Source organism: Panicum hallii, chromosome 1, assembly GCF_002211085.1.
Source record: "Panicum hallii strain FIL2 chromosome 1, PHallii_v3.1, whole genome shotgun sequence".
Taxonomy (NCBI): Eukaryota; Viridiplantae; Streptophyta; class Magnoliopsida; order Poales; family Poaceae; genus Panicum; species Panicum hallii.
The window spans coordinates 54695338-54720722 of NC_038042.1; the positions used below are offsets into that span (position 1 = coordinate 54695338).

The window sequence follows — 25385 nt, forward strand, 5'->3', positions numbered from 1 at the left end:
AAGTATTGACCTAGGTTTCGGCTGTCATTGGCTGTAGCTCCATTTGAACCCTTTGCTCTATTTGTTCAAAAATTTTGTTGAACCTATCAAAAAAATGTTGAATGTTCCGATGGTCTGTGATACCAATTACTAATATCCAAATTACGTCTTGTAAGCGTTACTCGATCGTATTTGTGTCATAGGGTTTATGACGGAAGTAACCTGGTTTTGAGTTGCCAACAAATGAATCAAATTGGATTCAGAATTGTGTCAAGGCACTTTCATCAGCTTGCATGTAGTGGTCAAAAGCACTACGAGGTCAAAATTGAACAACAATTCAGACGCAGCAAATCTGCTATCATGGTACTCCACTATGCTATGCACAGGCCATTTGTTAATTAACGCTATATTTCAAACCTTCCCACCATATCTTCATCCTCCCGTAATGCCAAAACAGTATATCCTCCAGCTCTGAAGATGCTAATAAATCACCAGCCATAAGCCGCAGTAGCCAGCCATACTACAGGTTCTCTTCTTGCATGTTACAGCTTCTATGCCACAGTCGTCATCAGTCCTGCATCTGTGGCTAGCGTGCACATCTGGAACATGGCACGCACTCTCCCATGGGGATCCAACGCTTTTTTGGAAAACTGTCTCCGGACAAACTTGGGACGATAGCGCACTCACGCGAATTGGTTGGCTCTCATCCTGCAGAAAAGTTCCAGGTGTCATGCAAAGCCACTATACCCCAGAGCAACTAATCACAAGACTAACACTCATGCAGACGAGGACTAGGACATGACCACTTAGGGATGTTTTGTTTGAGAAATCACTTCATCTGAATGGAATGGTCCATCGTGAAGTAATCCTATGAATTTTGGTGGGATGAACATATTTCTCATTATTAAAGTAACCATGTGCTTGTAAGCGATGAGGTAGTGATGGATCAACCCATACCATTCTACAAACCAAACAAAAATGTGAGCGAGAAGGTGATGGATCACCCCATTCCTAAAACCAAACACCCCCATAAGGTATGGAGTCAGAAAGAAGAAAGGCACCTTAACAAATGTCCAGTTGCTGGGAACATGTGTTGTCAGAAATTTCTCATGCCATGTGCTTCTTATCGGGAGGGGGTGTCCCTCTGTTGTAAATATATAATTTTGATTCCTCAAGAATGAATCATCATACAGAAGGAAAAGATATTTGCACCTGCAAGATGTTCATTGAAGCATTAACAGTAGTAGTGAGTTTATCGATGTGGGTTTTGTGCCGCACCATTGAGTCCCCCAAAATGACTTTCTGATGGCATGAATATTTTCCTGCTAAGTGTTTCAAACAAACAAGAGGAAGACTGTTAACTTACGTTTCTGAAAGAAAGAAGCTGTGTTGATGATCCTCAAGTTTCATTGTTGAAACATCTCTGACGCTAGCAAAACCTCCATCCACTTTGGTATAGTAATTCAGTGATCCAATAATAGCTTCACCCACTTCTAGGTACCAAGGATCTATGAGAGAAGTGTTTCAGAAATCAAGAAATGGCAAGGAAAAGCAGTAGAAAAAATACTTCTGCAGGTGAATAGTGTTTCTATGATCAGAAAAATAACACAAAAATCTATAAAACACTACATATGATGATCCCAAGAGGACAGGAAACCTAGCAAAGTTGAAATGTACATATCCATTAGAAGTCTGTTGGGCACACCTTTAGTAGCTTGATAAAGATAAAATGTAGACTCAGCAAACTCAGGACGCAAGGGATAGTACTTCTCTGTAGGATGCAATATTCCATAGTCCAAAAGATATCTACAAGACATAAAACATACCTTGTTACACGTAAAATAGTTTTGCCTTGTTACACGTGTTTGTTCGCATACCTTTCAGGTAACACACCAAACCTTTGCCATACATTGTAAAATTCACGGTGCGACAGATTTGCAGCAGCAACGTCTCCCAGAAGCGTCTGTTCATGATATAGAAGTAATAAGCAAACAAAAAAAACATTTAAGATTCAGAAGTAAGGTAATAACTCATCCTATGCATGGAGTTCAGAAAACCTGAAGACCAGGCCAGAAGGCCTGAAGGCTAGTTAGTTGCCAATGCGTTGCTTCTCCTGTCCTCATATCAGCCTCATGGTACCTGTCAAATTAAATTGACAACCATCACTATTCAATATAAGCATACTCCAGAGACTGACAAGTTGGGTGAAATGAAGTGCCAGGAAGAAGGGTTCACCATGGACCATGTCGGAAGTACTTCTGCACCGCAAGGTAAGCTGAATGAAACATGTCCCAGTACTCGTCGCTTCCAAAAAGAATATACGCTTTAATAAGATACTCATAAAATGAGTCAACACCTGCAAATGTTACTAGAAATCACTATTAAGTCTCAAACAAGTATATTTTCTAATTAGAAGAAGTTCCACAAAGTGGCCATAATTATCTGTTTATAGAAAATATTTTCTAATTACATGAAGTTCCACAAAGTGGCCATAATTATCTGTTTTTAGAAATGAAGATGCTAAAATGTGACAGTGGAAGCAATAGAACGACAGATGCTCTCACAATGCTAAAATCAGTATACGATCAATAAATCACATGGGTAAGTATCAATAGCATTACCGGCACCAATTCCCGATGAATATTCAATCCACTTGCCAGTTAAAACATCAAGTGTTGTGCCCACTAGATTCAGTGAGCTTCTCAGGCTCCATAACTTGCGGAGAGCGCGAAGAGCTGCAGCTTCATATCTGGAATCGCCAGTCAACCGTGACAGTACACCCATTTCAAGTATAAGTGAACCTGTAAGAGCGTAGATTAGTAAACAGCACCCATATTATACAACAGAATCATACATTTACCCAGGAATAATAGACATAAGTTCTAACCACCCACCACACCCTGATGTGCTTGTTTCAGTTGTCTCATTCTCCATTACTCCATACTGGAAAAGAGAGTTGTATCATCAATAGAAATATTTTGACAAAACGTAATTTCAACAGCTAAGCCAAGTAATGAGTAGCAGATTAGTAATATGTGTGAATTGTGTGTTTTGTTAGTAGCAGCATCAAACATGGTTCTCCAAACACTGAAACACAGTAATTATTTGACGGTTCTCCATTTTCCACATGGCATGCTTACAATTCGCCACATGTCCTCTATCCTTTAGCTATTAGCATTCAATGTCCCAGTTGTCCTAAAGAAAATTACATGTTAACGTTGTGCCTAATGAGCATGCTTGTCTTAACGCAATTCCTCTCCAAAAAGTTATTGGAGGAAAAACATCAGGTTGCTACAGTCTGCTTTCGGACAAATGTAGTTACTCTGTGCAGAAGTTCCTTTTCTGTTTGATCTGTTGAATGTACACAGACTTTTACACACAGTAAATGATGCTATTCAAATGGCCACATGATTTCAAAATTTGTCTTATTTTGTACTGATTGTAAAGGAACCGTAAAATTGATCCATGCATACAACAATCTGTTCTGAAGTCTGAGAAAATCCAAAGTTTTGTATGAACCTTAAGATTAATCCATGCATATGGCAATCCAGTAGGAGTCTCGAATGCTGGTAGAAAACGATTGCCTAAATTTTCAGCAAGATGAAGTAATTGATCCTGATATAGTCCATCTTTCAGGTGGCTGCTGTAGTCTTTTGCAAGAAGATGAGCAGAAATAAGCCCCCCAAGAAGTCTTATGTTACACTGCATAACAAAATCAAAAACAATGAGAAAAAAGGCAGTGCTGCTTTTAGTCCTGAAATCTTGTAGTATGTGATAACAGTAGCAATAATCAAATATCATTACCTCAAAAAGATTAATCCGAGCATCAACATCAAATGTCAGATTTTCTGAAAGACAGAGAATTCCTCTCTCAAACTCTGTGAAGTTACCTAAGACAACAAGACTGCATGAGCCAAACAGAAAGACATTACGTATCAACCTTACAAATAAATGTGTCTTTGGAAGAAACAGTACAGGAGTTCGCATTTCGAACAACACAAGACAGTATAAATCTGAAAGTACCAAGAAACATTACAACTTCATGAAGTGTACCTTGATAAAGACTCGACAAGTGTCAATGCTGATCCGTTATAATCCTGTGGCAAGTGCTCAAGCTACAAGAAAGAATAAAGAGGTGCCATCAAGTTGTGTATCTTATCAGTTTATAATACGAATTGAAACCCATAAAGTTACTTTAATACATTTAGGTTGCCAAGCTCACTGAGTGAGTCCGTGAAACTTTTAGTAAGAGGCTTCAATTCATCATGCTGAGAAGGTATCAAGAAAGAACATCAGCTTGTACTACCCAATGAGCAATTGAACAAAAGTAAGGTAGCTGATAAACATACAGGGAATGCATAAGTCATGTAGTTGTCATAAGCATGATAAAACCTGAAAGGAAAGGAAAGATATCAGTACCAGCACATATTTCAACATGGCAATGGAGCTAAAACATGCAATAGGTTTACTTGTTAGCGAGTGGACACCCTTCACACACCTTTGTGGGTTATCAAACAGCCTTGAGTCTTAAAAGTTAGCATCTTTGAAACTTAGCAAGTATATGCTGAACTTCCTTACAAAAGAAGGATATGTTCGATTCTTCTATTAGGCAGATGTGATGCCCTAGAGATCTTGATTTACAACACTATATCAGCCAGCCTAACACATATCACTGTAAACAGAATTGATGGTACAAGGAGAGATATTTTGTTAGAGGGTATGCAACAGTGCTCTTCCTTGGAAGCATAAAGTTGAAGGTGCCAACATCACAACTTTTTACACTCTAGATACTTTGATAACATCAATCTGGAAGAACCTTAAAGTCTAATTCATTTCATAAGAAACTGGTAATCGAGGAAAAAGGCATATAATGGTTAACCAAGAGCTTACGCTCAAAGAGCTGTCGGATTTTACCAACCAATTGGGCACAAAAATTTTGTTGCCAAGTTTATTACCCCAATCCTTAATTCTCGGTTCTTATAGAAAATTGTCGATATAGAACCAGTACAACAGCAGAGTTGGTGCCTACGCCAGAGACAAGCCAAGCTCGAAATGTGGGCATTTGCTCGAACAAATCGAACAAATTTGGCATTGTTACGGCTTCAGTTCAGAACTCACGAAATTATGCGACGAGACAGAATTAAAGAGCTTGGCTTGTTGTTTCCCGACTCACGCAAGCACTACGATACCACCCACGACAAGATCCGACAGGTGATAGTTCGTAAACAGCGAGGACGGAAGGGAGGAAGCACACGGCGGCTGGATACTCACATCTCCAGGACCTTGTTCTTCATGTGCAGCCTCCTCGCGCGCCCGTACCCATCGACGCCGACGGCACCCCCGGTGAGAGCCGCGAGGAGGAGCGCGACCACGACGAGCCGCGCCGGCGCCGGGAGGCTCGGCTCAGGGGATCGCATGGAGGCTTCCCGCAGTGTGGTGGGACGGGACGACGCGCGACAGCACGAGGGGGCTGGCCGGCTAGGCTGGTGGAGCCGTGGAGCGGTGGTGGGGATCGGGCTCACTTCAGGCGGGTCCGATCGAGCGTGGATTATTCGCTGCGTGGGGATTTTGTTAGGAGGCCCCTGATATTGTACCTACAATCCTATCGGTACCTTTATGATATTTTTTCACGTGCCTCTAAAATTTGGGTGAACACTAGCTTGAATATTCTAAATATTCTCGCATGCACATGGTATGTATTCATATTCACTTGTTAGTTAATATGCGTGGGATCAATTATGTAACTACTGGAAGATTTATAATAATAATACAAGAGGCAGGACGCGAGAGCTAATTTCCTCTTCTATCTACGTTTTCAAAAAAAACACAACCGGAGGTATGATTAAGAGGAAGTGATACTGGCTTCCGGTCGCAAAAAAAAGAATCCAAATCCTGGCGGCACCAGCAAGAGGGATTTTTATTGTACGGCGCACCGAGTTCGAGCCTAGGCGGATGGCGTCCACGACGGGAGCACCCACCACTGAGCTATCGCTCGATCCGCTTCTATCTACCTCTTCATCCCTTCCATGTCTATAAAAATGGAGGGCTCAGAGGACCTCCGTAGATTGCTCGGATGGTAGAGGGGCTAAGTCCCTTGGCTAGCACTACATCTTCATATAATTTTTTTTACCTTTGATGTCACTTCCTCCCGCATAAATCAGATGTATTGTTGTCTTGACTTAAGTGAGATTCTGTACATATTTTTTGTTATATGTTACCAACTACTGTAATATTAGGAGATGCCCCCTCCTAATTATTTTAATGGTATCATAAAATTCTTACCAGAAAAGGCCAAAGCTCTACACTTAGTTGTTAATGAGAACATGTACGGTTCATACATAATCTTTTTTAGTTTCTTCTTAATTTTTCTAAATAACATTTAGAGCTGTACATTCAAAACGTGCAGCAAAATTCACGGCACGGTAACCTGTGTACACAAGGGGATGTGCACTTAACAATGTGCGGGCGTACGATCACCTATGACGTGCGCGCCCACGGAACTAGCCAATCAGAAGCGCGCTGACTTGCTGCCGTGGCCTGTGTCCTTGGCCGACTGCTCCATCCAATCTATCGCGGGTATCCAAATGTCATCCAGGGAGCTATAGCATCTGAATTTAACGGTAGTCGCTCAGCTTTCGTGTTCTGAACTTGTCATGGCCCTGCAAGTTATCCTGAAACTCTGCACTCTGAATCAACAGGAGGTGTCCGACAGCGACTGCCTGTACCGGAACGTGGTGGATCACGCCGCCGGCGAGTTCACGCTGGTGCTCTTCCAGGACGTCGCCTCCGCCCCCATGCTGCCGCGCACCAAGTCCGTTCGCTGCGCCGCCTGTGGCCACGGCGAGGCCGTCTTCTTCCAGTCAGCATCATTCCTCTCCTGTCTTCTTCAGTCGGTTCAGACTTGAGAGTTCAGGCCTAACAGTGAGCCACCATGCTTGGATTGTTGGCGCAGCGAGGAAGGCATGACGCTGCTCTTCGTCTGCTGCAACCAGAACCACCGATGGAGAGACTGAAGTGATGGCGCAATGCTTTAGCTGGTTGCTGCAAGGCAACAGAAAAATGTTCATCTGCTTCGTCGATGTGTTGTGACTTGCAGCAAGAGATCTTTGTTCTTGCGTCGTTGTTCAGCGACGGGTAGTTTGTTATGGGACTTCAAAATTCACGCAATGTTCTGGGATCAATGACAATGGATAGGTGAGTCCGTGAGTAGAATTTCGTTCAGTTGTAGATCTTTGGGCGCCCGCCATGTGTGCCACACTTGGCGGCCAAGCCAGCATTAGGCCGGAAACGGGCAGCTGCACGGGCCTGGCCATGGCTAGATGCAAGCCGGCGGGTCTTCCAGGAGTAAGGGGTTGGAAGCAAGGGGCGGTCGGATCGCGGTGCCGCTCCGGCAAGTCGCGCGCGGCACGAAGCAGAGGCGTCGTTTCTTCTCAGACCACACCCCGATGGCTCCTTGGGGTTGCGAACACCGTCGGTCCACACGAGCCGGGGCGGATGCGAGTCAAGCAGAAGGAAGAAGAGGTAACCAAGGGACAGCCAGCGTCAGGCGCCGCTCCGGCGAGCCGCAGTCGCAGTAAGGATTGGATCGCGATCCCAAATTTAAAAAGTGCCCCTAACAATTTACAGATAACCCCATGTTTGGATCGCGATGTATAATCGCGATCTGAATATTTATAAAATACCCCCTGTAAATTGCAAATAGACCCCTAATCCGGATCGCGATTCATAATCGCGATCCGATTATTTTCAAAAACACCCCAGGTTCGGAACTTCTCCTCCCCACCCGTCCAGTGCCGCCAGTCGCCGGCCGTTGCCACCGCCGCCGCGGTCCCCACCCGCCGCACCATACAGAGACTCAAATCCGCATCCTGCGCATCCAAGATCTTATGGAGACCTAGCACCAGATGCTAATGGCGCTCGCCATTCGCCGAGTGACTAAGCTCGCATCGGCCGGGCATGGCGAACTCCAACGGTGGGGCGGTGGGGTGGTACGAGGCGACGGAGCTGGTTTGGATGCCGGTCGCCACCGTCGCCAAGCGCCGCCTGGAGGCAAGTGGCGCAGAACGGCATAGCGCTCCGGCTGACATGTCAGCATGTCAGGGTCCGACTTGGTGTCCGGGTCTCCGGGAAGCTTTGGAGCTCCCTCGTCTGACTAGCCATTGCCACCGTCATCGGGTTGCTCGCTCCTGATCTGGCGAGTTAAACGATCAATAATGGTGAGATAGAGATCATTGATCGTTTCATCTGGAGCATTGTAAGCTTGAGCATCAGCAGGATTGTCTGTGGCCAAAGCAACATACAATGGTGAGCTCTGAGCTGACCCAGAATCGTAATAGCTCAAGATAAATTCCATTCTCCTCTGCTGCTGGCAACAATGGAAATGAAGGAATGACGTCATCTTCCATCGAGAAACTTTGTCCTTATGGCAGACCCCGCAAGCCTGCAAGAACGAAGCCAAAACGTGGAGCTATCGTCTACCAAGCACGGATAGAACTCTGGGCAGTCAGTGGTTTGGCAATGTAAACCTTCAACAAACTGTACCTTTTCTAGCATCAGGCCGATGAGGGCCAATTAATGAATGAATCAGGTGGGAGATTCTCTGCCCCTCCGTTGACCCCTCAAAAATCTTCGATAAATTCGACCAGGCATTATTGTGTAGTGATACTGAAGATTAACCGGCCACAATGGCCGAGGTCTAATTCTGAAAGTCCCTGTTCCGCTTCTGATTTTTGAAAAGGAGGGAACAATTCACAAGCATGGAGAAGTTGTATCTTCAGAGAATAAGCATGTGTGGACATGAGAACATCTGAAAAATTGCAAGATTGTGACTGCGGTTGACAAGCATCAGGCAGCAGCCATGAGCACCATGAAGTTCGGCCGGGAATGGTAGTCTTACGATCGATTCATCGATCGATATTGTTATCCAGCTATCTCCTTTCTTAATCACTTTTCCCGAGAGGTGTTTGTTTCGAACAAAGTCTGATTTTTTTTCCTTTTTTTTGTTTGTTTCACTGCAACATCAGGTTCATTAGTTCTCCATACTTCCGCGCGCCAGGTTCGTCCGAGGCGACGCCTTCGCCCACGACGAGGCCTTCATCTTCCATGTCACCATCGCGGCTCATCATCGGAATTCAGAAACCAACTAAACAGTTGACAGAGTTCGGTGAGCCCCGGCATGAAGCATAGAGGCGTTTTTCTGTCAGCCGGGATCTCGGGCTGCGAGATCCCCTGGAGGAAGAAGAGGTTATCCACGGGACGTCCGACGTCCGACGAGCCGCCGCGGGAGGTATGGAATGGACCGCGATCCAGGATTTTAAAGAATACTCCTGAATATTTTCAAATAACACCCTAATTTGGATCGCGATTATTGATCGCGATCCGATTATTTTATAAAAAAGCCCCTGCAAGTTTTATACAGGCCTTTGGTTTTGGATCGTCTCCTCCCCAACCATTCTGCGCCGCTCGCCGGTTGCCGCCGCCGGCGCCGTCCCCGCCCGGGTTGCCGTCCATAGCCTCGAAGCCCCATATTGCCCACCCAACGTCTTCTGAAGCCAGAGGCGCACGCCATTGGCGACGAGACTGAGCTCGCACCGGCCGAGCATGGAGAGCTCCAACGGTGGAGCAGTGACAGTTATGAGACCGATGCCGCACCCGCTCGGCCTCCAACAGGACAGGTTCTGATGCCGCCCTCCGCCGGCACCAAGCGCCGCCCGGAGGCGAGTAGCGCAGGCGCGGAAGCTCCTCTGGGACTTGGCGGTTCCAAGAGGAGATGCGGAGTTGCCACACCCGCTCTGTCCTACGACAGGGCTGGTTCGGATGGCGGCTGGCATGTCGGCAGGTCTTGGTCAGACTTGGTGCCTGGAAAGCTTTGGAACTCCCTCGTCAGACTAGCCATTGCCACCTTCGTCGGGTTGCTCGCTCCTGATTCAGCAAGGTAAACAACCAATCATGGCGAGCAGAGATGGTTCGTCAGAAGCATTGGGAGGTTCAGCATCTGCAGGGTGGTCTGTGGTCAAAGCAACATACAGTGGTGGGTTGTACTGTGTCATTTGGAATTGTAATAGCTCAAGATAAATTCGATCATTTGTTCTTTGTGTAGTGACACTGAAGATGAACCGGCCACAATGGCTGGATCCTATTCTGAAAGTTGTGTTCCGCTACTGATTTGTGAAAGAGAAAGAGAGATCACAAGCATGGAGAAGTTGTACCTTCAGAGAAGAGAATAAGCAAAACAGAGAAAGAATTCTTGGTATCTAGTCACATTTATTACCTGACCGGAGGTAGTATAATACATACATATAGAATAAGCTGGCCAAGACGATCAAAGAAACGAATTCGTTCGGTTCGTACAAGCAACACTTCAAAGACAGTCATTTAAATTGTTCAAGAGATTAAATTACTTGATCGAGCAGGAAACATAATACATTTCCGCGCAATTCTTAGCACCATCGTGACCGCCCGCCGCAGGAGGCGCCAAGTCCTCGAGCAACGGCATGGTCGTCGTGTCACACAGGTCGGTCTGCTCTCGATCGGTCAGAGCATACTGGCTGCTGGCACGCGCCTCACTTGGGCATTGGGCCGTTGTTGTAGGCGTCGCAGCGCCGCCTGACCTCGCCGTCCGCGCCGGTCTTGACGCCGAACAAGCTGAGCTTCTCCATGGCGCGGCCGAAGTCGTCGAAGAAGGCGGTGGAGTTGGCGGCGTAGCGCTGCACGAGCGGCTTAGTGCGCGGGTCCGTGAAGAGCTCCTCGTCGGTGCTGAGCAGGCCGAGGCCGCGCTCCAGGTTGACGAAGTACATGTTGTCGAACTTGCCGGGCGTCATGATGTCGTTGAACGCCGCGATGGTGGGGTCCTTGAGGTAGTCCCTGCACACGGCCTGGAGCCCCTTGGCGTAGGACGGGTTCATGCTCGGGTCGAAGTCCTCCGGCTTGCCGCCCTTGTCGCGGAAGTTGTAGAGCCGGTCGGCGAACTCCTTGCAGTGGGAGAAGCCCAGCGTGTGGGCGCCGGACAGCGCCACCAGCTCCTGCACCGTGAACCCCTTGGCGCCGAACATCTGGATCAGGCGGTCCACGGTGTAGTTGGCGTGCGGGAGCTCCACGTCGGGCGCCGTGGGCGACGAGGACAGCGAGTCCCTGCGCCCCAGCGAGATGGGGTACCGGGGCCCGCCGGTCATGGTCACCAGTATGCGCGACGCCAGCGCCAGGATGTCGGCGCAGGACACCACGCCGGGGCACTCCAGCTCCAGGGCCAGCTTGGCGCGCACCACGGCGTCGAAGGCGTCGCCGGGGAGGGAGTGGTTGATCTCCGCGTCGTGCTCCGACTTGGCGAACTGGTTGGATGCGATCAGCACCGACGCGTCGCACCCGCTCACGAAGCAGTCGTGGAAGAAGACGCGGAGCACGCCCGCCGCCGTCGTCGGGTTCGCCATCTGCTTCGACTGGACCACCTCCGCGATGATCCGCTCCGCGCGCGGGCACGACTGGCTGTAGAACTCCGGCGACAGCGGGCCGCCCACGACCGGCTGCGCCTGCCCGCCGGGCACGACCGGTGGACCCTGGCCGCCCAAGAACGGCGGCATCTGCGCCGCCACGCCGGCCGAGAGGGCGGCGGCCACGAGGAGGAGGAGGGACAGGCGCATGGCTGATATCTCGTGCGGGTACGTCGCTGTGCGTATGGCTCTTGGCTGATGGGTGTTCCCTCCTAACGTGGAGGCGCGAGTGTATTGGGTTCAAGAAATGCGAGGAGCGACCGTTCTTGGAGGCCATGGAGGGGAGCGAACGGAGCAGAGGGAGTGGCGGGGAGAGGTTCGCGGGGCGAAGAACGGAAGAAGAGGAGTTGTGTCAATGGAGGAAAACACTGCGTGCGCGCATGCCGTGCTGCTTCTAACGTGTGTCTCTCGTCCTGGCTCTACATTTAGCAAGCTGCCAACCTTCAAATGCAGTGGATTTGTGCCTGGAAAACCGTACAGAACAGGTTACTGAAACAACAAATGTAAGATTGAATGATTGATACATCTAGCAGGCATATTAAAAGGAAAGAACTCTTACAGTTCCCATTTTTCTGGGTTGTGTGATTAAGGACAACCTTTAAGGCCTTGTTCAGTTAACCTTTGATTAATCCTCTCCAATCCCCTTTGGAAGGGGAGGTGATTAACCAAACAAGGCCTAAGAGAGATAGTATCGCGATGCAAGTAGCCAGTAGTGTTAGACAACCTCTCATATGGAGGTTCTATTATTTGGTTTTCCAAAAGGTGCTACGCATGTAACATGTTGTAAATGTGTTGCATCGATGCTTCAGTCATTGAAACGCAAGAACCATCAAACCTTGCTCCTCCATGCAAGTACGACGTTCAGATTGTCTCATGGAGTACAGGATGGTCCACAGTCAAGCTGGACAGTAATGTCAACACAGACATCATAAAACAAATCGAATGAATCTGAATTGGATTCTGGCCACAGTGTACAACATCACACACTACTAAGACCTCTTGTGTACATTCATCAGCAACCATCTAACTTGAGACTGACAGAGAACAGTGTCCGCTAACAGTAAGGGTCCCCAAACTACGTAGTACATTTCTTTACATCATTTCTGAAACTGGCGATGCGCCTGACTTTTCAGGAAACAAAATGGTACGATCACGGTAATAATCGACAAAAAGCAATGCTGCATCTTTCCAGAGATCAAATGAAGATTCCTTCATGCTTCCTGAGAATGCCAGCAGAAAAAAGATAAGTGATTGCATCAAGCGATATCTTCAGAACAAAATAACGCAGTTACACGGTATAATATGTTACAGTTCTCAGCAGGGCCTTCTCTTATCCACTTTCAAATGAATGTTGAACCACTTCTTCCTGCGAATCCGATCTTTAGGTTTCTTTTCCTTCTTATTTTTTGTACCCTCGTCATCGCCTCTAGATCCATCCATAGGCATAGGCTGGCTCTTCGATTTCTTTTCCTTCTTTACAGTTTGATCATCCTCACGTTTGGACCCTTTAGATGGTGATTTCCCTTTGCTGCTACTGGAACTCAGTTGAAGAGTTGGGTTGTTGGTGTAGGATGCGTGAATTGCATTCCTTTCCTTTAGAAGATCATCGATCTATAAAACACAGAAAAAAAGGGTCAGACCACAATGAGAAGCACAGATAACAATTTCATGAATGCACATACCGTTTGCATTTCTTGAGCATATCTACTGGTCATCTCAGTGAACTTTGCCAAAACCTGTCAATTTTAGCTCTTATTGTGTGTTGAGCATTAACAGTGCACAAGTAAGCAAACTATTTAATAGCTGAGGGCATACCTCCCTATACTCAGACTCAAATTTTGACAGCTCAGATCGTTTTGCAATTATCTTTGCCTCCACACTTCGTAGCCTCTCCTTTTCAGCAGAAAAGGGTTCAGCACATACAACCTCTATAGTATAACTCGCACTTTTGAAGAAATTATCACCTACAAGATTTGGTTTTCAATAGATTGTACATAGTCATGGATAAGTACATACAGTGCAGCAGAAAATGGTTTACCATAGACAGCAAAATAGTGAGTTCCTGCTTTCAGTTCATTTACTTCACATGGTTGAAAGCCATCTAATCTTTTAAAGAATGCGCTGTCAGGATCCTTTGCAGCAGCAGCCTAGTAGTAATAGGATCTTGTGAAAGAGAGCCCAAAAAGAAAAAGAAAGAGAGGCATACAAAAAGGCACTAACATGTATACTCACCGAATTGTTCTGTTCAAATCGATACACAGGAAAACCTAGAAAGAACATCCCTGCAGAAGTAACTTTCCCAGTCTTTGCACTATCTTCCTGCACTAAGCTAATAGATGTTAGCTGAAATCATGCTCAAACAATAAAAAACATACCCAGTGCAAATTATGCGCAAACAATCACATGGCAAAATCACAAAATCTCCTTCTGAATAGAATACATTGTCAAACAGCAGGTATTTTATTCAAACAAGGAAGAAACTTCAAAAAGTAAGTTAGAAACTATGAAGCGCCTTTGTAAAGATGCATGTGTCTTATGCTCTTGTATCCCCCATATGCATCCACAAGATGCAAACTGTGTATTTTATGGATTTCCTTTACCCCAAAGGGCTCAACTGAGTTACTTGGATTGGTCCCCTAGACAATATATTTGAATTTGATTCAATACTGCAACTAGACTAATCCAACCGCAGTAGATTGTTACATTTCCTTACTCGCCCACACTTCCACAAGAGCATACACATACATGAAGGGCCTAACTCTCTCGGTACATTGTCAGCAAAGCATGCATAGATAGCTGTGTAGCCTCACTCAAAAAGAACTGGCTCTAGTACCCAGTTGGAGTATTCACACAGTAGTGAGAATTGCAAGGGGCAGATATTTCTATTTCTTTCATAGTGGCAACATTGCACAACAGCAGAGTTTGCTCTGGTAATTTAAATGGAAAAGTTTCTAGACGGATCATAGAACAATACTTAATATGAAGTCAGTTGAGGTATAGGCAGTTTATCCCCTGGGAGAGTGGGAGATTATGCCAGAAAATGTGTACGGTTGAGACCCTTGGTAATATCTCTGGACCAATAAAAGCTTCTAGATGGATCGTAGATGAAAGGAACATATTCGGCATTACGTGGTACCACAAAAGGAGTTCCTACAGGTCATCCAATTCAATATTGACGCCATGAGATTGAGAAAAAGGAAACAAAATTAACTCACTATGTCACAATGAGAAATTTCCCAAGGAACAACATTACTGTATGCACTGTCATTAAGCATGTTGAGGGAACTCACTTCAGTTTCACACAATCTATTATTAGAAATAACGGTTGCCAAACACATCTATATGGATAAACAAACCATCATTGCCATTCTCCTACTACAGCTACGACAGTACAGTGCACTATAGCTATTGGTTATGCCCTCAAGGGTACAGCAAATCAAGAAGATCTAAACTTGATAAGAAATTTTTTGTTTTTCACATGTTTGGCAGGGCATGCTTGTCAGGGGACAAGCCTCGTTTGTTCGTTTGGACTTACAAAATGAAAAGCTGGCTACAACATCCATACCTGTAAAGCAAGGCTCAATCCACCATTGTCCTCAGGCTCAAAATACAGCAGCTGTAAATACAAAAACAAAATAAAATGCCTTAGGATAAGTTTATGTGTCAGCAAACTTGCTGTAGTGCAGTTACACAATATATAAAATACATAAAGAGAATCAGCTAATCATCTATCGATCATCATAAGTTAAAAATAATGGAAGTGTAGTAATGTCTTCCCTAAAACAACAGGGTAGATTAGTTTGGTAGAATAACAAAAAAAAAAGAGTTTAGTTCTGTAATATTACATTTACAATTGAAAGAATACAATGCTCATCAGTTAACTGATGTAATTAGGTTACATGATCATGTTTACAGCTGAAAGGTAATAACTGATGTAATGGAGTAGTTACATGGTCAAAAGATCATAGAAGATGGATGAACAGTAAATTCGCAACGAACCTTAAATTTACTTTTAGCAGTTGAATGAACTCTACACACTAAGCCCATTTTGGCTTCTTTGTCTGTTATGTCTACGGAATAGAAGTGAGCTGTCTGCTTTTCTACCTGCCAGCATGTAGAAATATGAAACATTACTGGCTGGTCAGAAAAAAAGTATAGATAAAGAGCCATGGGAAGTAGTTGTCAACCTTCCTACATACAGACTTGCCCAGCTGAAGCTGAGAAATCTCTACTGACCCATTCAATGCCTCCTCTAAAACTGTTGCCGAGACAGTGGTCTTGATTGGAACACCTAATTTGCTGCACAAAGATATTACATTGCATAACAAGGCAAATAATATAGAATAAAGTAATAGCAGATATATCGGCAACAAGCTACCTAAACAGAGCCGCGAACACTGTATTTACAGTATTGAGACTTGATAGGTCCAGCTCCAGTTCCTGACTATCCGCTTCGATGGCCTGAACAGTAACAAAAGCATTAGAGTTGCACGAGAAACAATCAGCTCAAGCTCCTCGATCATTCCATCAATCACCTCAAATCCAGATGAATCATATTGACGCCTCTTATCTGGATCTGACAGGATGTTGTAAGAGAATGTAGCTTCTTGGAACTTCTCTGAGGCTATAGGGTCGTCTGCATTCTTATCTGGATGGTACCTGCAGGGAAGTTTTTACCAGAAAAATACTCAGAACAGCTGCATTGTCTCCTCCATCCATTTACCAGTAAACAGGATAGCTAAAAAGCCTAAGCTACAAATAATCTACACATAGGAACAAAGCCTTGTTCGTTGTTCAAATCTAATTATTCAGAAGCTCCCTAATACTGCTCTTCTGTGGTTGCAAAAGAAGGAGATATATCCAAAATTAGCAAACATTATACAGCTACTCATAGTTGGAACAAAATAAGCCAAAACGCGAACTAATTTTACAAAAAAAAAAAATTGAACACCGTCCTTACCTATGAGCACGATAACAGAACGCAAAGTGCCCAAATCCAAGAGCATTACAGCTGTTACTTACTTGAGTGCCATGCGGCGAAAGGCGCTCTTGATCTCCTGCTCAGTAGCATTACGCCCCACCCCGAGCACCTCGTAAGGGTCCCTCCTCTGCGCCGCAGCGCCGGCAGCCGCAGCTGACTCCCCCTTTTCTCCCTTGAACGACCCGAAGTTGGACCCCGCCATGCTCACCGGACCACCTGGCGGGACAGGCGTCCCCCCGCCCCCAAAAGACCTAGGAACCCGTCGGATCTTATCAGCGGCAGCGAGGAGCTCCGGTCACGCCCGCCCGCCGCAGCCGGGCGGCGGCGGAGCTGAGCTCCCTGTCAACGGCGGAGCGAGAGCCGCTAGGGTAACGCCCTCGGGGAGGCCGGCGGCCGACCTCGAGGCGCGGCGGATTCGTGGCTTCTTCTAATTCGGGGGTGGCGAGGCGGGGGGAAGAAGAGGCGGCCGACGAAATGGGTGGGGGACACGAGGGAGGGAGACGCGACCGTGTGAGAGAGACGGACGAATTAAATTACGACATGCCGGGCCCACCAGACAGCGGGTCGGGGAGAGTGACGTTGCGGTGCTAGGCTCGAGCTGTACCGGCTACCGCGGCGCCGTCTTTGCCGCCCTAGAGGTTTAACCGTTAAACTACTGCGGTCCTAGTCAAATGGGCTGGTGTGGTCGTCTGCTGACAGGTGGGGCCAAGGTCAATGGACTCGGTGGTCTGGGCCACACGTCAGTCGAAAAGTGTGAGGATAGCTTCACTGATGCCTGATGCACCTTTGCACTTGATCAGAATTGGCGGGATTCTTCAACTATTTTTTTTTGCGGGAATAAACTTCAGCTAATTCAGCTCAGCGCTTCAGCAAAAGCAGACTGAACAATCTTAGAGTTGCCTTTGGCAACGTACAAGTACGCACAGTTGCCCAGGTGCTGAAAAAATCAACCTTTTTTCTTAAAAAAACAATCTTTGCTTCCCTTTTCCACCGGAAGGGGTTAATGTGTTTACAATGAAACACATCGGTGAGCATCTTCCAATGCTCAGATTTCTGAAGCAGCTCGATTTGAACTGCACACTCTGACTCTCTTTCACCGATACCATGCTCAACATTACAAGCACAAGATGTCTTTCAAAAGGGCGGTTAACAGTCAACTCCCAGGGAAGGACAAGTTGGTGTTCAAATTTCCTGGCAGCCAAACAGGTGTTCCCAGCAATGCGATACAAATGCAAAGTTCAGACGACAAGTTGTAAGCATAGTGCACCACAGAGAAATCTGATAAACATACAGCAGGTACTGCTTAGCTGCATAGCGGATTCAAGGGCCCACTGCTTGCCTGTAGAATTGTCGGGTTACAAACTAAAATGGGCTCAACAACAGATCACAATCTATCTTGAATGATTGAGCATCAGTCTGGCCCACAGCTGGGCAGGTTGCATCTCCCCTCCAGGCAAATGGGATAAAACAAACGCTCCAAATGAGCTTGCACAGCACAGTGGTGGTTGGCAATGGTAGCAAGGGACGAGTTCAACTCCATCGGATTTCAGGGTCTCGTGTCGTCAGCTAATCTTCCATGTGAAGGCCATGCTGGGATTATGCATGCACCTGGAAACTGACACAAGTATCATCAACATCTAGGTCTGACTGACAATTGGTGTTCTTCCCCGGGCCACATCATCATGGTCAGCATTAAGTAATCACCACTTGTCTCTTGATTGAAACTGAAATGAGCTGGACCATTCTGTAGCTAGACAAGGTAGGGACTGTCACTGCAAGTAGATCTGCATTTTGCTACCAGGAGCAGCCTGTTCTATAGCGTGAGCCCATGGCACCGCACCCGGCAAATTCAGCAAAAGTACAAGCTTATTTAACGCCATTACAGAACAACAAAAGAGTGCTAAAAATGGTGTTGCGAATTTGCAATGGATACAACGTAGTAGCTTTAGATCATTATTGTTTGAAATATAAATGGATTGTTCGTCGGTTTAGGCTTTAGGGTGCATAGTAAATATCCACATTCCAGACTGCTCGAGTATTACTTTCCGGGAATCATACGCTCAGCATCATTTCATGTTGGTAATACAAGAATTCCATAAATTAAGTTCAGGGGACACACCTTCATCGAGCTATCTGACACTCATTGGACACCGATGATCTGTATATGCCCATAAGTATAGATGATTTTTTTTTTTGCGATCTGATGGACAAGAAACTCCTACTTGACAAATATATATGGCAATGGCTCCTGTGCACACTTGTTCTTTTTCATCAATTGAAAACATTATCTGAACGGTCTCCAACTCACTATGCGGACTGATGCATTACTAGACTGAAGCCAAATGGAAAGTGCCCAAATGAACTTGTCAAAAGCAACAGATACCACATCGAGCATTTTTTTTTCACACAGAAGTTTCAAACGCTGCATGTCACAGGTTTGCCTCACATATAGCTGAGGCTACCAGACCGTGAAAAGCAAGCTCAGAATCTATAAATAGAGCATCTAATTATTGAATGGCATCAATCCATCCATCCTCAAGAACTATAGCAACAAAATTGGACATCACAAATGCCCAGTATTTAGTTTTCAGCCACTTCAATGAGGGATGGCTCGTAGTCTGCAGGGGCCTCAAAGCCATGGAGGTTCATTACGGTGGCGGCGACATTGGCAAGCCCAGGGGTCTGAATGTCAGTCCGGAATTTCACTCCGGGGTGCAGACCAGGGCCTCCAATGGCAACTGGGACCTGCAAGTTTTATGGAGGCGTTAAAATCCAGGCAATCAACATGTACCTCATGTGGCTTTCTCAGGGAGCCTATCATGGGCCTAGGGTCATATGGCACTGAACTCACCGGCTGAAGGGTATGTGAGGTGAGAATTTGGATATCACCACTCTTATCGAGCAGCGGCTTGCCAGATTTGTTCCTTTTCACCATATCCTCCGCATTTCCATGATCAGCAGTGACAAGGTAAATGCCGCCAACTTGCTCCACAGCATCCAAAATAATCTGTTCAAAGGGAGGTGCAGTGATTAAACAAGGTAAAGGCACATAAAATGTGTAAATAAGGTGAAGTGTGTAATGGAAACAAAAACAGGTTTTTCTTCCCAACCATCTAATCTTTCACACATGTGCAGATAATGAAGTAAAATTTTATTGATCATTCTCACCTTAACAGCTTCATCAGCTGCCTTGCAAGCAACTACAGTGGCCTTAATATCACCAGTGTGACCCACCATGTCACCATTTGGCAGGTTGACACGTACCTGTAATAACAATACACTAAGCAGCAGCAAATTTGAAGACTCGTCAACTACAAATAGAAGAATCGTCTACCTGGTCAAACTTTCCACTAAGGATAGCGTCCCTGGCTTTCTCCGCAATTTCAAGTGCCTTCATCTTGGGTGCAACATTGAATGTAATACCACTGTCACTGGGAATTTCTTCATACTCTTCCTTAGTTTCATCAAAGTATCCTGAGCGGTTGCCATTCCAGAAAAATGTGACATGACCGAACTTCACTGTCTCACTGTTACACGTGAATCAAGGATACCATATTAGTCAAAAAATAATATCAAGATGTAGAACATGCTTTTGTAAGCACAAGAAAATACAAAACTCAGTCAGCCACAAAGTAATATAATGCAGCAGCTCTAATACACAACATGAGTATTAACAAATCAGGCATAGAACAAGGCAACCATTTTATCAGCCAAACTTAGCACAAGAACAGCAAACTAAGATTTTAGTATAAAGAATGTGAACCTACTCTATAGCTAGAAGATTATACCTTGGAAAAACTACAGTTTATATAAATGTCAAACCATCAATAAACAAAGTAATCTGCCCCAAGAACTCTGTATGACCGCACACATAAAGCTTACTGCATTTGATGCCTCCATTAATTTAGAATAACTGCCTTTTCACATTTTAAAGATTGAGCATCAAACCTTAAGATAATGAACAGCAATATCTTTCCAGAAGGTAAGTGACCCTGATAGGTATGTACAAAGTTTTACCAAGTACACTTGATATGATAGGTTAAAATGAAATGAGCCATGTTGCCCAAGGCATTAACAAGTATCTCTAGTTCAGAGATGACTGTGAAAACCAAAGTGATTTGACATAAAAAAGGCAATAGTTTAGTAAAATTTAACAAATAGTTAACACTTGCCTGCAAGCAAAGGTGCGGATGCCATTCTTCACCAAGTATTCGCCAGATGTTCTCTCTATCTCTGGTGGAGAAACAAGGTAACGGCTAGGAAGCTTTAATTCACCATCATATTGAAGCATCCCAGCATATCGGATTTTTGGGACACGAACACGGTCAAATTTGTCAAAATCTGCATACTCTAGTGCTTTTGCAAGCATAACCATGCGATCAGCCCGGAAATTGATGGTGACAACTGCATCACCATCTAATACAGGCCCAACCGCATTGCCACTATCATCAACTATCACAAACGGGGGCAAATATTGATCATTAGCATTGGGCTCTGCTCTCAAAGTTTTTACAGCTTCAAGTGCACTTTTGAATTTGTAGGGTGCTTCTCCAAGCACCTGGGCATCCCACCCACGTTTAACTACATCCCAGTCATTCTGGAAAGCATTAAATAAAAAATAACTATGAGCCTCTAGACATAAAGATTGATGGTTGAATGCGAGGAAAAGTGTTTACCTCATAGCGGTCCATTGTAACATACATCCTTCCACCACCAGATGCAATCCGTGCATCAATACCCTTCTCTCGAAGCTGTGAAAGATCATTCTCTAGGGTCTCTACAAAACCAACACTACTGCCATCCAAAACATCACGCCCATCAGTAAGAATGTGCACACGAATCCTTTTTGCTCCCCTCTCACTGGCACCTTTCAGAAGTAGCTGAAATGGGCAAAGCAAATGGAGTAAATCTTGGGAGCAAGATAGCACCCAAAGGGTAATCAGTATGCTACGTAACTGAAGATAAATCACAAAAGCTTAGCAAACCTGCAGTTGATCAAGACGCGAGTGGACACCACCATCACTTAACAACCCAATAAGGTGAAGAGTAGCATTTTCAAAAGACTCCTTGATGTAGTTGAACCCATCTCCTTCATAAATTTTTCCAGAGGCAAGAGCTTGATCGACAAGCTTAGCGCTACAGACAGAATGAATGCAACATTCATTTAAGTCAGATAACATATAGTATGAACTATAAAGACTAACGGTTGTATTTATATACATGTATAACAGAGACAAAATAGCACAATAGCCTCAATTTCGAGATTTCTTTGCATATGAAAACAAAGGCTGAGCCAAAAAGCACAGAGCACCAGCGAAAGAAAGCACAAACCAGCACATGCAAGAGGTGTGTCCTAGTTGGCAATTGCTCAAAGTAAATCAATAAAATTGGTTGATATATCAATGAAATTAGTAGCTTATTATGGACATAGTTACGGACTCTATCCTGGTCAAGATGGTACACGTATTCTGAATCTTATGATCAGATTATTCGTTGGCAGATCACATCTAGACTCTCGCGGTTTGGCATGTATGTGCAAAAAATACAGCTGTGAAAATTCATGTTCCAATGCAATATCCAAACACACAGTGCACTAACTACATCAGAAACCTCATTTCCAAAAACAGATCTACCCTTGGGCGAAAATGCGGCCAGCACCAAGAGCATTGTGGCCAACTTCGCTGTTGCCCATGTCATCATCCGATGGAAGACCGACAGCCGTTCCATGAGCCTTCACTAGTCTCCACTTCTCTGGAGCACCCTAATATTGCACAAAAGCGGTGAGTTAAAGCATGAAGACTGCATGCCTGCAATCAAATTATGCAGACAGAACAATCTTTCATCTAAGAGTTGTATAAAGAAGAAACAAGCGCAGGATTCATGCAACATCAAGTTATTTAACACTAAGTATCAGAGACAATGAGCAACCAAGAATATACTTAAGCATCAGTAACCACAGTGCACAACCATTTATAGACACTTAGACAGTACATGAAACTTTTGACCTTAATTTTTAGCAGTTACTACTGAACCTAGAACCCTAGATGCAGTGGTATTGGTTTGGACAAAGCATGTCAACTTCTTCATCTGCAGAATCAATCCAGATCCTGGATGGCACTACATATCCGAATTGACAGTAATACGGTGAAAAGTACAAATGATCACATTAGATCTATCATCATGCTCAACTGGAGCACCGCAAATTCATGGACCGAAGGGTTCCAAGTGCAAGATTAATGTGACCAATATTATCCAACCGATGCCTAAGCAAACATTCACAACCATGATATGTCATATAAAGTACACACAAAAGTATGCATCTTTGCAATCGCAGAAATGCAGACTGCGACTGTGCAATCCAAGATGAAGCAGATAGACAGGTACAAAGAAAAGCGTGCGTACATTCTTGAGCAAGTCCATGACGGGAGTCTGAGCAACATGGATGCAGTTGTACTCGTCGGGGTTGGCCTCGCCCCACCCGTCCAGCACGACGACGGCCACCGGCTTCCCCTTGGGGAGCTTAGGGTGGTCCGGCAGCGTCCACGAGAACCCCGTGCTCCCCATCGCCAACGGACTAGAGGCACCTACCAAATCACACGCCGCAGCACACAGAAAGCAACAGCGGGTTAGAAAACGCAGCAAATCCGCACCAAGACCACGATAATTTTCGCCAAAATCCGAAGTTAGTAGGCACGATACATGTGTGGACGTGTGACCGGGTCAGATCCGAATACAAATAGCTTGCATTGGGGTTTGGGTTCGGGTGCTCGGTTTCGCACAGCGGGAAAGGGATTTGAAGGGGCGGGCGTACCTTGTCGATACTCGTAGCCGGCGAAGGGACCGACGAAGACCTGGCGAAGGGCGGCGCCGCTCGGCCAGTCCTCGCTGCAAGGGAGAAAAGGATGGACGGAGCCACGGACGCACGCGAGGACGAGAGGTGATCGGGGGAGAGGAAAAGGGTAAATAAAAAATTCCTGCAGCGCTGAGAGTAATAAGCCCGAGTAGGCCCAGGAAGGTCCTGCCTCAGTTGAGGTGTTGGACCAGGCTGTCTTGGTGTGACTGCACGCGTCGAAAACCCACACAGCAAGGAAAAGAATCCATGATAAGTTCGACTGTTCGAGCAATAGCCGGCCTAAGCCATTGTGTAAGCCATCGAGCTTCGAAGAACATAGCAGCATCATGCAAAGGTATAATGTGTACATGAACTACTACTGTTGTTATCTTTCAAGCAACCAAGGAACAAGCACGCTCCAAATCTTCACTTCCCCATTCATTGCGCCGCTGCAAACAAGCGCAGAACCGCCGCCGGCGGCGGCGGACGAGCCGCGGTCACGTCCGTACACCAACGCCAAGCTCTTCACAGGCGCGCAGTGGCCTTCCAGGACGGCTAGGCAAGTGTAGTCCGTATTCTCCGCTCCCCTCCTCCACACCCTCACCGTACTGTCCGCCGAGCCGCTGCACACCACGTCCCCGGCCGCCGCCAGGCACAGGATCGCCTTCCTGTGCCCTCTGAGCGTGCCGGTGGCCTCCATGCGCCCGTCGCCGCTGCCGGCGCGCTCCCACACCACGACCGACCGGTCGCACGCGCCGGAGTAGAGCACCTTCCCGTCGACCCCCAGAGCGAGCGCGTTCACCACCGACCTGTGCCGCTCCATCGTTTGCACGAGCACGTGCTTGTTCCTCCGCTCCGGGTGCCGCCTCCACGCCTTGATCTTCTTGTCGGCCGAGCCCGTGTACACGTGCCCGTCGGGCGACACCGCCAGCGCGTTGATGGCGTCGTCGTGCGCGGGCGCGATGGACTCCACGCACCGGAAGCCCGGCGGGCGCCACACCTTGAGGCTCCGGTCCCACGACGCCGAGTACAGGAGCGCGCCGTCCGGGGACACCGCGAGCGCGGTGACCGCGTCCACGTGGTGCACCCAGGTGCGCCACCGGTGCCGCCGGACCTGCACGTAGCTCCACGGGAGCAGGAACGTCCGCAGCCGGTCCACGCAGGTCGGCAGGACGGCGCGCAGGACGAGGCGCGGGGTCCCGTCCTTCCGGCTGCCGGCACGCCACGCCCTGATCTTGCCGTCCTGGTGAGAGCTGAGGAGGAGACCGTCGCCCACGGCGAGAAGACACTTCACGGAGCTGTCGCACGCGGCGGCGACAACCGTAGCGCTGCAGCCATCGTCACCCTTCTGCTGTTCCTGCCTTCCGCTCGCCTCTTCCAACGGCCACACCCTGATGCGGCCGTCCGACGAGGCGCTGTACAGCGAGTCGCCGTCGACGGCGAGGGCGGAGACGTAGGAGGAGTGGCCTCTGAGGGTGGCGAGGCATTGGTGGTGGGAAGGGCTTACGTTTTGGTCCCGGGGACCTAGCGACGGCAGAGAAGGGAGGCTTGGCTGCGACGAGAGCGACACGGCCTGAGAGAGCATAGCTTCTGCAGGCTCATGCTGGATTTGGCTCGGCTCTTGCTCACCGGCAGAATTCATGGAACTGAAGAACCTAACGAGCCAAAAAGATAGCGGCAAGGAAACACAAAAAGATTGCGGCTTTGTTTCATTGTATATGTAGTGATTCTGATCCAGAAAGGTGCAAAGGATTTCCTTTATTCGCACACTTGCCACTTGGTCCTGAGCAAGAGAGCATGCCCCGGCCCCATTACGCTTGTGCAGCGCAGGAACCAAATCCAAATGGCACCAACTTGCCTCGCCTAAAGGGAGAAGGGACAGACGAGAGTGCTCTAGATCGTGACCGCAAAATCTTGCACCGGTAAAGCGTCTGGATCAGATAACGAGAATTTAACTAACCACGGTCAAAAGTAAAATCATAAGCCCCCTTGATCTTTCGCTGGATACTTCAGGTGAAGTTCTCTAAAGCTGGTAGTATGTTCTTATCCGCGCGTTGACGGACGGCGTTGTCAGAGAGAGGAGATCGTCGAAGTGGGGAAACAGCGG

General features: G+C 46.7%; 5 protein-coding genes across 6 annotated transcripts; all 5 read right to left on the reverse strand.

The window, feature by feature from the left end:
* Positions 1-237: 237 nt before the first annotated feature.
* Positions 238-5484, reverse strand: LOC112889884 (alpha-mannosidase I MNS5). The gene is made up of 15 exons (XM_025956673.1): positions 5251-5484; positions 4329-4371; positions 4182-4247; positions 4033-4094; positions 3784-3883; positions 3499-3681; positions 2874-2922; positions 2601-2780; positions 2215-2335; positions 2037-2118; positions 1857-1942; positions 1685-1785; positions 1346-1487; positions 1041-1191; positions 238-687 (listed from the first exon to the last, which is right to left on the reverse strand). Exons 1-15 carry the CDS (start codon positions 5394-5396, stop codon positions 460-462), a joined length of 1740 nt encoding a protein of 579 aa, XP_025812458.1. The 5' UTR covers positions 5397-5484; the 3' UTR covers positions 238-459.
* Positions 5485-10541: 5057 nt separating this feature from the next.
* LOC112898749 (peroxidase 31-like) lies at positions 10542-11742 on the reverse strand. Its single transcript, XM_025967033.1, has 2 exons — positions 11727-11742; positions 10542-11641 (listed from the first exon to the last, which is right to left on the reverse strand). Exons 1-2 carry the CDS (start codon positions 11740-11742, stop codon positions 10542-10544), a joined length of 1116 nt encoding a protein of 371 aa, XP_025822818.1.
* Positions 11743-12394: 652 nt separating this feature from the next.
* On the reverse strand, positions 12395-16948 carry LOC112878848 (chaperone protein dnaJ 16-like). Its single transcript, XM_025943081.1, has 12 exons — positions 16488-16948; positions 16001-16124; positions 15844-15926; positions 15653-15764; positions 15465-15569; positions 15031-15081; positions 13698-13784; positions 13504-13612; positions 13281-13429; positions 13148-13201; positions 12775-13076; positions 12395-12685 (listed from the first exon to the last, which is right to left on the reverse strand). Exons 1-11 carry the CDS (start codon positions 16646-16648, stop codon positions 12780-12782), a joined length of 1332 nt encoding a protein of 443 aa, XP_025798866.1. The 5' UTR covers positions 16649-16948; the 3' UTR covers positions 12395-12685; positions 12775-12779.
* Positions 16949-18680: 1732 nt separating this feature from the next.
* LOC112900490 (2,3-bisphosphoglycerate-independent phosphoglycerate mutase-like) lies at positions 18681-23639 on the reverse strand. Of its 2 annotated transcripts, none has more exons than XM_025969353.1 (10): positions 23258-23639; positions 22849-23030; positions 22080-22207; positions 21432-21582; positions 21123-21326; positions 20619-21043; positions 19781-19973; positions 19615-19710; positions 19298-19453; positions 18681-19191 (listed from the first exon to the last, which is right to left on the reverse strand). In XM_025969353.1, exons 1-10 carry the CDS (start codon positions 23625-23627, stop codon positions 19027-19029), a joined length of 2070 nt encoding a protein of 689 aa, XP_025825138.1. In that variant the 5' UTR covers positions 23628-23639; the 3' UTR covers positions 18681-19026. The 2 variants fall into 2 exon arrangements, with proteins under 2 accessions (XP_025825138.1, XP_025825142.1); XM_025969357.1 differs by having other exon boundaries at positions 23146-23277.
* Positions 23520-25019, reverse strand: LOC112900502 (protein JINGUBANG). The gene has a single exon (XM_025969366.1). The coding sequence runs from the start codon at positions 24918-24920 to the stop codon at positions 23664-23666; it is 1257 nt and encodes a 418-aa protein (XP_025825151.1). The 5' UTR covers positions 24921-25019; the 3' UTR covers positions 23520-23663.
* Positions 25020-25385: the final 366 nt, after the last annotated feature.